Source organism: Sceloporus undulatus, chromosome 6 (assembly GCF_019175285.1).
Source record: "Sceloporus undulatus isolate JIND9_A2432 ecotype Alabama chromosome 6, SceUnd_v1.1, whole genome shotgun sequence".
Classification (NCBI taxonomy): domain Eukaryota; kingdom Metazoa; phylum Chordata; class Lepidosauria; order Squamata; family Phrynosomatidae; genus Sceloporus; species Sceloporus undulatus.
The window spans coordinates 109216763-109227723 of NC_056527.1; the positions used below are offsets into that span (position 1 = coordinate 109216763).

Genomic DNA, 10961 nt, shown 5'->3' on the forward strand with positions numbered 1-10961 from the left:
CCGGGGACACGGCCACCAGGGGCTGGAAGGGGGTGGGAGCGGGGACGAGACCCAACGTTACAGCGCCACGGTCACTGGAACTCAAAGGTGGGACCGCCCTCAGTTCCTCCACGGTGCCTTTCCATCTCTCTTTTCTTCTCGGCTGTTATGTCCTGAGATATTTGTTTTGAAATGCATAGGTTAAATTCTGGACTCTACAAACAATCTTCATAATAATAATACAGCTGCCATGCTGAACCTGTTTGGTTCTTTCAAAGCCATTTTCCAAATCTATCCACTTTATTTTGAACTCATAGAACCATTCAAGCCAGAATGAATGTTGGACTCTTTCCCTGTTTTTGGCAAATTATTGTTGTTGTAATTCAGGCTTGCCATCTTAATTCAATAATGGAAATGCTGTACGTGATTTGTATGTGCTGCATTATATTGTATTATTATATGGTACTTTGAAACTCTTCTTATTTATTTTATAAATATTTGTAAGTCAAACAAACAAATCCCCAGAAGACAACCTTTCAACATTATGCTTTGTTTCTGGTTCCTCAGCTCCCTAGGCCACTTCTCCTCTAACTCTTGTAACCTGTACTCACAATCTCATCCTCTCCCCTGCTTGTCCAAAATTTATCATTTATTTGTCTAGAGTGTGTCCGAAGATAACCCCTGCAAACTCTTACCATGTATCCTAGTTCTCTTCTTATGAAAGCCATTAAGGCGCCTCCCATCCTTATTTCAGATGGGACAGGCATGCTGGGCCGAATTTTCTTTGCTTGGAGTAAGGGGTGAGTCCTGTTTCTTTCTTAACTAGATGCTGATGGGTCTAGGGAAATAAATTTTGGAAGGGGCTGTTCATATTTTATTTTATGTATGTCCACCATTCCTCCAAGAAGCTCAAGTGAGTTATGTAGTTTTTGCCTCCAATTGTATCTTTGCAACAACTCTTTGAGGTAGGCTAGATTGAGAGACAGATTGGTCCAAGCTTCTGGTTTGTAACCCGCCACAATGAACTTTGTGATTCAGTAGGAATTTGAGTCTAGGTCTTCCTAATTTGAACATCTAATTGCTACTCCACACTGTATTTTATTTTATTTTGTCACTGAAGACCTCGTGTTTCCCCCCCTTTTTTTTGTCTTTAGGAGCAAACTGGATTGTGATGCTAAGCAGTGGAGGTAAAGAGGGGGACCCCCTTCTATTCTGAATCTAAATTATAGGCCTCCTTCCCCTTTGTTCCATGGTCTACTACTGAACCTGGATAGATGCTGCTTTAGCTGTGTAGTCCCACATGGCAGGGTATTGGATTGGATGGCCCTTGGGATCCCGTCCAACTTGAATGCCATGATTCTACGTATTATCACCAACTACCGGTAGTTCACATAGTATGGAAAAGTTCTCAAAAGTAAAATTTGACATTTTAATCTTTCACCCTATTCTTTAGACTATTTGCAGATATACTCAATGATGTGGCCATCTTAATGGAGATCCTGGCACCAGCATTTCCAGCATGCTTTACTTTCATTGTGTGCATCAGTGGCTTCTTCAAGGTATGGAAGGGAAAAGGCTGTGGGTGGAAATTGGCTTGGTGATATTTTAGGAAACTGTGAAGGGCAATGAGAGAGACTTTGGAGTCCAGTATAAGTGGCAGGAGTGAGTAGATTTAATGTAACTATTATTCTTGGGAAGATAGATTAGTTTGATAACTGGAAAGTGTTTGGCTGCAGGTTCCATTCTGATTTCCGACAGCTGTGGGATTCTGTGAGGCTGTGTCTTGATGTGAATTTCCATTCTTGGCATGGAGGAGTTACACAGCTGTTTGTGTATGTTTCACAAAGCTTACCTTTTTACTTTTGTTTATCTTCCTCTCCTAATTTTCTCTCTGCTTTAGTGTATTGTGGGAGTTGCTGGAGGTGCCACCCGGGCAGCCCTGACCATGCACCAGGCCCGACGGGACAACATGGCAGATGTTTCAGCCAAAGATGGAAGCCAGGTGAGATCACTGAGGCAGCCCTTGGAATAGCTGGGCAAGGACCATGAAAATGGGAACTAAAATTTACCCTATTCTGACTTCCTAGCCTGCATATTCCATCTTTCAGTTATAGAGACCCACAATAGCCACACTTTTGGACATGATTTTTTTATTATCCTGCTTGGTGAAGAGTTCTGGGGAGTGAGTAGCTTGTGCCACTTTTGCAGGGTTTTATCATTTTGTTGTGCACCATCAAGTCATTTGTGACTTATGGTGATCTCAACACTCAAACCTCTATGCTACCCTCTTTTTGTAGGGTTTTACTAATAAAGATAATACCCAACACTAACTTTTATTCTTATGTGTGGTACACATGGGTGATACAGCAGACCTAATGTTCCACCTAATGTTTATATTTATCTTCTTGCCTGATAAAGAGTTCTGGAGAATTTGAAAGCTTGTACCACTTTTGTAATATTTTAATTATCCTAATAAAGTTATTAAGCCAGTCTGGTGTAGTGGTTTGAATGCTGGATTAGGATTCTGGGAGGACAAGTTTTGAATTTTGGCTGGACCACAAAAACCCACTGGGTGATCTTGGGCAAGTCACACTCTCTCAGCCTTAGAGGGAGGCAGTGGCAAACCCCCTCTGAACAAATCCTGGGAAGAAAACCCTATGATACATTTGCCACAAGTCACTTGAAGGCACAAAGAAGCAGCCACAAATAAAAGTATTACTCAGCTCTACATTTTCTCTCTCTCTCCTCCCAGGAGACACTAGTGAACTTAGCTGGCCTACTTGTCAGCCTCCTCCTCATTCCTCTTGTAGCTGACAATCTTTGGTGAGTGAATTGATACCATACTAAATTGAAGATGATTCAAGATTTACAAGAATATAAGGTGAGGTGGGTGACTGCCAAGGGTTGGGGATCCACACTGGCCTTCCATTCACATATCTACTCTGCCCTATCTGTGGGGGGAAATACCTTTTTGCTTGAAACATTTTGTGGGGCCTAAATGACCCCATTTTTCTATGGTGGTGGTGGTAGCAATTTTACGAGAGTCTCCTATTAGGACTGTTTTAAAACCAAGATAAGACTTTATTGTATCAGAAAATCCACTGGGGGTGTCAGGGCATTTTAAAAAAATTATCTTAAAATATTTTGTTTTTAATTTTTTTGTGGGAAGCTGGAAACTTAAAAAATGACATTGACAGACTCATGTATCCACAAACTACGCTTTTACCATCTGTGATAAAAGGAATTTAAAAGAAAGAAATAAGAGACTAAGGCAGTTGTCACTCTTTAGATTTTGATGGTTGCAGCTCATATTGCCTCTGACCATTGTCCATACCAGTGGGTTAATGGGAGTTGCAGTTTTCCAATGACACCTGGAAAACCAGTTTCACTCTTCCTGGACCTGATCCCTTTCTCTCTTTTTCCTATCAGCCTCACCTACTCCCTCTATGGCCTCTTCACCATTTTGCATCTCTATGCCAACTATCGAGCTGTGAGAGCTGTGTGCATGGAGACCCTTAACCGTGCACGGCTCTGCTTGGTCTTGCGGCATTTCTTACAGCAAGGGAAAGTACTGGGCCCAGATGTTGCCAACCCTCAAGAGCCTCTGCTGCTAGGTAACTACAAGATCAATAACACATTCAATACTCTACAATTGCTGGTGTGCTATGATCTGTTGCTACACGGTACCATTTTGTGGTCCCTGGGGTTTCCTAGGGTTCCAAATGTTTTTTTTAAATAACAGTGTGTGTGTGTGTGTGTGTGTAGGCTTCGAAACACCTTCTAGGAGCTGAGGGTGGCATTTTTGCCATGTTTCTCTTTCCCCACCACTTCTATTTTAGGATAAAAAACAGGAAATGAGGAGGAAGTGATTTCTACAGTGCATCCTGTTATTAAAAAGTCCTGTCCTGGGGATACAGAAATGTGGCAGAATGCTTTTTACAATTTCTAAAGGGCACCTGTGTGCAAAAAATTATGTTGAAGTGCTGTATGATGAGGCCCTTCAAAATCTTCTTGGCCCTCAAGCTTCTGACAGCTGCCCACCCGTGTTGTAGGTTGAAAGACTGGATATTATGGCACAAGTGTGCCCCTCTCTTGTGATGCTCCTTCTCCCTGTTTTAGCTGTTTGGCCACCATATATTTGCTGACAGAACAGCTGTACCCTCAGTTCATCTATCTATTTAATTATTAGTTACATTCTTCCATGTCTTTCCCCTAGTAAGCTCAAGATGGCATATCTGTCTTCTTTTTTGCCTCCCTTGTTTATCTTCACAGCTCTCCCTCCCCAAGGTATGCTAGGCTGAGAGGGTATGACCTTCCTAGGGTTGCCCAATGAATTTCTTGGTTCAGTGGGGGACTAGAACCTGGATCTCCCAAGTTGCAGCCCAGCACTCTTAACCCAGGGGCAGGAATTATACGTTCTGATAGATTATATTAGACTGCAAGTACTTCCTATTGCTAAGGTCCAACAGCCTTAGCATAGCCAGTGGGGAGGAACGTTGCAGTCCAACAACATCAGGAGGGCCGCACTATCCCTACCTCTGTTCGTAACTACTACACCAGCACATGTCACATGACATCTACTTAATAGGACATCTGTCAAATCCTAAAACCTCTCAAACACTGTGGGACTTGCCACACTGCAGAAACAAAGCAGTTTGACACTACTTTATATGTCATGGCTCCATCCTGTGGAAGGATTTGATAGTTTGGTGAGGTATTGAGCCTGGTCTGTCAGAAAACTCTGGTAGGAATAGCAATAGCAATAACAAATACATTTCTATAGCATTTATTGATGTACTAAGTGGTTTACGAAGTGTAAGCTAATTGCCCCCAACAAGCTGGATACTCATTTTAGCGACCTACAGAAGGATGCCAGGCTGAGATGGCCCAGAGCCACTGGCTGGTATTGAACTCACAACCTTGTAGTTTGGTGGCTCCAGTACAGACATTTAACCAGTATGCCACCAGGTCTCTGGTGCCTCACCAAGCTACAAATCCCAGGATTCTGTAGGATAGAAACATGACAGTTAAAGTGGTGTCAAATTGCTTTATTTCTACAGTGTGGATATACCCTATAATGTGAATATAGCATGGTGTTATAGGAACTTTGAATTTGTCCCTCCGGCTAGGGTTCAGGCACCAACTCAAGATGTCTCTTGGAGCTCCACTTCACACAGTAACTTCCAGGTGAGTAGCACCTTTTCAGTGTTTCTTATCTTGCACCTGTTTAGGAAATCCTGTACCTACATATATCTATGTGTATATATGTTACATTCACTGGATGCTTAAAAACAGGGTTTGAATAACTGCGCGTCAGGTGTTCTCAGTATTGGAAAGAAGTAAATGACTTTTGGAATCCTTTTCAACCCTACAGCTCTGTGACTTGTTTTCAGAGGCTTGTGCCTAGATGCACCCAATTTTTAATTTTTTAAATTATTTAATTTATGTCTACCTTGGACAGCTTTTAAAAGCAAATACAAATATTTATTAAGTGATATGTTTCTAGGTGCTATTGTTGCTGTCAGAGTTTTAAATGTACTTCGTAATAAAACCAGAGGTTTCTCAAGTTTACCCATTTAGTTTGAAGCTTCTACCTCACTGTGGAGCACCTCCTTTATTTATGGCATTAATACATTTACCTCCAATCCCTAACAGTGTTGCTGAATTCCAGAGAGCTCTTGAGGAGAATTCTACAAATTACTTAATCTTCTTCAACCAAGCAGCAGGTGAGTATATGAGAAAGTTTTGTGTAAGAAATGCCTGGCTATCAAGGTACTGTGGGAAGTTTTGTGACACCATGAATGTGGAAAGAGGGTTAGGTTTTACCATATTTGACACTAGACAGAGTTCACCAAGTTTCTAGTCCTCAGGGCTGGAAAGCAAGGGTACAAAACTAACACCAACCCTTCTTTTAAATGGTTGGAGGTGACCTCCCAATACCCATCACTAATACACTCATCCCTCCACATTTTTGTGGATTTGAATACTCTTGGATTGTATTAATATGTTATCTCTAGGAATGTCTAGGTCCTCCAGTGCAACTCTATGGTAAACTTCAACCAAAAGTCGCACTGAAGGATCTAGAGATTCCTAGAGAGAACACTCCGTAACTCCAGCTCAATTCTATGGTCAATGTCTGGCAGATGTTGACCACAGAGTTGCACTGGAGGACCTAGAGATTCCTGGAGAGGCAGATCCTCCCAAGTTATCCCAAATTAGCTGTTCTCTTTAATTTGTTTCTGGATCCACTTCCAGAGTAAGCTTGGTGTGCATACATCACTGGAGGATTCATTGATCAAGTATAAGCTATAGTGGAAATCTCCAAGGAGTCTCAAAATGCTCTTCTGTGTGTATGTGCCTCAAGAATGTCATTGGATTTTCTTCGGCAAGGAATATTCAGAGGTGGTTTGCTCAGTTCCTTCCTCTGAAATATAGCCCACAGCACCTGGCATTCATTGGCAGGTTCACATCCAACTACTAACCAGGGCTGACCCTGCTTAGTTTCCAAGATTAGATGGGATCTGATGCATTTAGATTGGTGTAAAAGAAGCATGAGTTTTTGCATACAGTTTCTTGGATTTAGCTGTCTTTTAAATAACTTCTGCATTGACTCATTCCATTCTTTTCAGGGCCTGTTTGTAGCAATTTTTTGGCTCTGCATTAGGGATTTTCCAAAGGGTTTTTTTTTTAAATCAACACATGATATGTTGAGGTGGTCCTATGGTTTGAAATACTTTTTTCTTTCTCTTCTGAATTAAAAAAAAAGCTAAAGAATTATTGAACGAAAGTTACAGAGCAAGAATTATAGAACACTTCATAACAGTGCAGCTCTAAACAATTTTTTTTAAAGAGAGAAAGGAGAAGAGTAGCTTTATTGTTCATGATGTTCAGATATGTCTTGGAGTGGAAAAGAAACTAGCTGAAGAGTGGGAATAAAATGTTGCAGCTGATACTCAAAATTAGCTCAGGGCAACAGGAGAGTCACTTGGGTGTTGAGAACTACAGCAACAAATACCACAACCTCCAGAAATCTCCTGACACCTTTGCCCCATCTGAAGCAGTCCTTAGGCTCAATTATTTGTTCAAGAAAGCTGAGTTGTGGATGTCTCCTGACTAGGCCTTAATTCTGGCCCAGTGAGAGTAAAGAGTAGTTAGGAAAATGGTAATGATGAAAATGTATTTCTTGTTTTATCGACCTAGCTGATTGTGATTTTCTGTTTACTGCTAAGTACAGATGCCGAAGGTGCAATTCACATTGCAGAGTAAGGAAACTGGACCACTACTTGTTATTTTGGTTCCTTAAGTAGGCAGAACTTTGTTCTAAGTCATTAGTGAAATAAAGCTTCATTTAACCTTCTTAAGTCTCAGCAAGTTTTCCATGAAAGTTGGTGCCACACATGTGTGTATGTGTAGGAGGGAGGGAGGGAGAGAGAGAGAGAGAGAGAGAGAATATCCGTTTGTGAAATGGAGACCAGAGCTCAGAAAAATTAACTTTTTGGACTATATATTTATAATAGCTGATGGATTCTGGGAACTGTAGGGTAAAAAAAGTAACATTTGCAAGTTCTGACTAGGTGAGATTTCCTCATTGGGATTTCCTCAACCAACTGTCCCTTTATTTCCTACAGGGACTGTGTCTGTTGTCCTTCACCAACAGGCATGTAGTGTGGATGTGATTAAAGCCTGCACCCATGCCTTTCTCCTGGAGGCCCTGATGTACTGGGATGTAACCTCGTGTGTCTTGGAAAAAGAGTCTCTCTTGACTGTGCAACAGCAGCTATGTGAAGGTGATCAACCAGGAAGTGAATCTGGGGAAGTGACTGGGAAAAGCACATATGCAGTGTGAATGGGCACACATTTACAGATTTGTAGGTAGCAAAACTGGGAGGGATGTCTCTTTGAGACATGTGAGAATTGTTCCCAAACCAAGCAGATTATAGTGATGTTGGCCTAGGTTAGCATAAGGTAGTTTATGTCCTTACTATTTCTCATAGGGTATTCTGGATATTCCCATCCTTTTTTGGCTTTTGCTTGTCTGGCAGTTTACTTTGTTTTTATAGCCCATCATACCCTTGAGTAAAATAAAGGACAAATGTACAAGAGCAGGGTTGCAGCTGAACATTAAGAAAACAAAACTAACAACCATAGATTATTTACATAACTTTAAAGTGGATGGTGAAAGCATTGATATAGTTAAAGACTTTCTATAACTTACCTCAGTCATACATCAAATTGGAGACTGTAGTAAAAAAAAAATCAGAAGAACACTAGGCATTAGGAGGTCAGTTTTGAAGAAATTGGACAAGACCCTGAAGTGTAAAGATATATAACTGGATTGGATACCAAGGTCAGGATTGTCCATGATATAATATTTCCAGTTTTTATGTTTGGTTGTAAAAGCTGGTCAGAGAAGACTGCTGACAGGAAGAGAATCAGCTCATTTGAAATGTGGTTCTACAGCAGAGTTCTGTAGATATCATGGACTGGCAAAATGACCAATGAATTAATTCTTGAGCAAATCAAACTTGAACTCTCCCTGCAGGTTGAGTCTCCTTATCCAGAATTCCAAAACCCGAAATATCCCCAAAACCAAAGGTTTTTTCATGGGTGGCTGAGATAGTGGCACCTTTGCTTTCTCGTGGTTTGCTGTACACACACTTAGTTTCATACACAAAAAATGTTTTAAAATATTGTATAAAATTACCTTCAGTCTATGTGTAAGATGTATATGAAACATAGATGAAATTTGTGTTTAGACTTGGGTCCCACCTCCAAGATATCTCATTATGTATTGATTTGCAAAATCCAAAAAAACCTGAAATCCCAAACACTTCTGGTCCTAAAGTATGGAGCAATAGGTAAAGAGGAAGACAGGATTACAGGTGGATAAGGCTCAATCAAAGAAGCCATAGTCCTGAATTTTCAGAACTTAAATACAAGTGTGAATGGGCACGGTGACAATGTGTCTTGGAGGTCTCTCATCCATAGAGTCATCATAACATGAAGCCAGCTTGCTGGCAACTAACACCAACAACATCCTGAGGGCTCAAAGTGGGCAACTCAGCAGATTTAATATGCAAAGTGCTTTTTTTTTCTTGATACACTGCTGCAGGGTATTCCATTCTGATCTTTCCTTCTTGTGTCATCCAGAATCAAAGAACAAGGGCTGTTCTGTTGTTTCTGAAACTCGTAGGATACTGGACAGGATATTCCCCAGATTTCTGACAGGTATGTCATGTAGGTCTCAATGAAGAGACCATTACTTTAAAAATTTGGATTCTTCACCCAGAAAAGTCAGATTTCACTACATTAGCATGTTATACAAATTGAATAAGCTTGCATCTAGCTGAATGCTCAATTTATACTGTTATACTACTATGTATCTAGATCAGGAATAGGAAAAACGTGGGCTCTGGGCTGCAGGCACCAAAGTGTAGCTCTTGAAGCCCCTCAAGATCTCCTAGACACACTAATTTTAAAAATTCCAGGTAAGTTTTTGCCCTCCCACAGCTTAAAACTGCTGCAAAACACAGAATTTTCACTCCATACATCCCCAAATACCCCTCCAAAGTAGCCCAAACGGAGACTAGAACTGATGCAACATCACTTTGGATGACATTGGATGTGCTAGTGGATGAAAATTGCCCCGCTGCCCCTCCACAGTTGTCATATCCTGTGATAGATCATGATTATGGCATCACCCTGTATGATGCTAGTGATGTGTGGTTCCTGAACTTTCATCAAGTGTTGACCCAAACTAATCTTTACAGTCTTAGGGATTAAAAACTTCCTTTTGTTTACAACAGAACAATTTCCATTTTGATGCTGTTTATATTTGCATAAGAAGAGGGGAGAAACTCACCTCTGCTTATGTGTTACCCTTCTATGTTGTGCTGCAGAAAGATAATAGCAAGAAAGTCTAGATGTATTATTTATAGATGCCTCAACTTCATTTTGGACCTATTTGTTCCTTCCAAGGATTGACAGCTGCAGGATGGGTGACAGAACGGAACCTTCTGGGCCCTGAGGAGTGGCGTGTGGATTGGACCATTTCTGGGAAGAAAACATTTTAACTCTGGGAGATTACTCAGTATTGGCTGATTAACAATATGACTTCTTCAGACCTAGAATGGATTGCTGACACAGGGATGTCAGCAGCTAGAGCCTACTGGGCCTGTCCACCCCTCTTAAGAGACAGGTAAAACTGTTCTGCCAAAAGGGAAGAAAGGTGCAGACAGTGTACCTGCTCCCTCTTTCCCAAAGTACTTGGTTTGGAAATGGGGGCAGAAAAGTGAGCATTTTATATAGGTTTGACATGAGGTCTTTTCTTATTTTCTTTAAGGAGGATTAATATTATATAAATATTAAATACCAGTATTATTACTGTACTGATAATTTCCAAGTGTATTTATCTAGGCCTGTCCTAGTTAAGGCTGATTTGTTCCCTGACCCCCAAGGAATGTATTCCATGTGTGACAGAATGTTTCAAAATTCCATCAACGCAGAGTGAGTTGCCTATATTTATATACAGAATAGAAGAGAGTGTTCTGTTCCTGCCTGGTGCCTGTAGTTCAATTTGTATAAAAACACTGGCTTTTCCCCCCATGTTTTTTGTGTGATTCTGTTTTCCAAAAGCCTGGATTTGGCTGGACATTAGTGGGGTGGAATGTCAGGGCATTGTGGAGAAATGGGAAACCTGGTATTGCCTGCTTTAAAACTGAGCAATAACTGGGAAAGATACTTGTATGCCTCAGACCAACAAAGCTATTGGTTGGGACACTTGGGCAAATGGGGATAATGTGTCCAAGTCGTGGGCAAGACACACATTTGTGGACAATGTTGGGGGAACAGGAACTGTGGGAAATGTATATGTTTTGAAGGCCTAGGCCAGTGGTTCCCAACCTTCCTAATGCCGCGACCCTTTAATACAGTTCCTCATGTTGTGGTGACCCAAACCCATAAAATTATTTTTGTTGGTACTT

At 41.0% G+C, this 10961-nt stretch overlaps 1 protein-coding gene across 5 annotated transcripts in view; it reads left to right on the forward strand.

Moving 5' to 3' along the window:
- Positions 1–10584, forward strand: part of RUSF1 (RUS family member 1) — a 16270-nt gene extending 5686 nt beyond the window's left edge. For 4 of the 5 annotated variants that reach the window (XM_042475828.1, XM_042475831.1, XM_042475830.1 and 1 more), the window contains exons 6-15: positions 1134–1166; positions 1433–1538; positions 1880–1981; positions 2732–2802; positions 3409–3593; positions 5109–5166; positions 5635–5705; positions 7608–7766; positions 9130–9207; positions 9958–10584. In XM_042475828.1, the coding sequence (XP_042331762.1) occupies positions 1134–1166; positions 1433–1538; positions 1880–1981; positions 2732–2802; positions 3409–3593; positions 5109–5166; positions 5635–5705; positions 7608–7766; positions 9130–9207; positions 9958–10052 (958 nt within the window). In that variant the 3' untranslated portion in view covers positions 10053–10584. The remainder of the gene's footprint in view (positions 1–1133; positions 1167–1432; positions 1539–1879; positions 1982–2731; positions 2803–3408; positions 3594–5108; positions 5167–5634; positions 5706–7607; positions 7767–9129; positions 9208–9957) is intronic. The other variant, XM_042475832.1, reaches the window with a different exon arrangement.
- Positions 10585–10961: the final 377 nt, after the last annotated feature.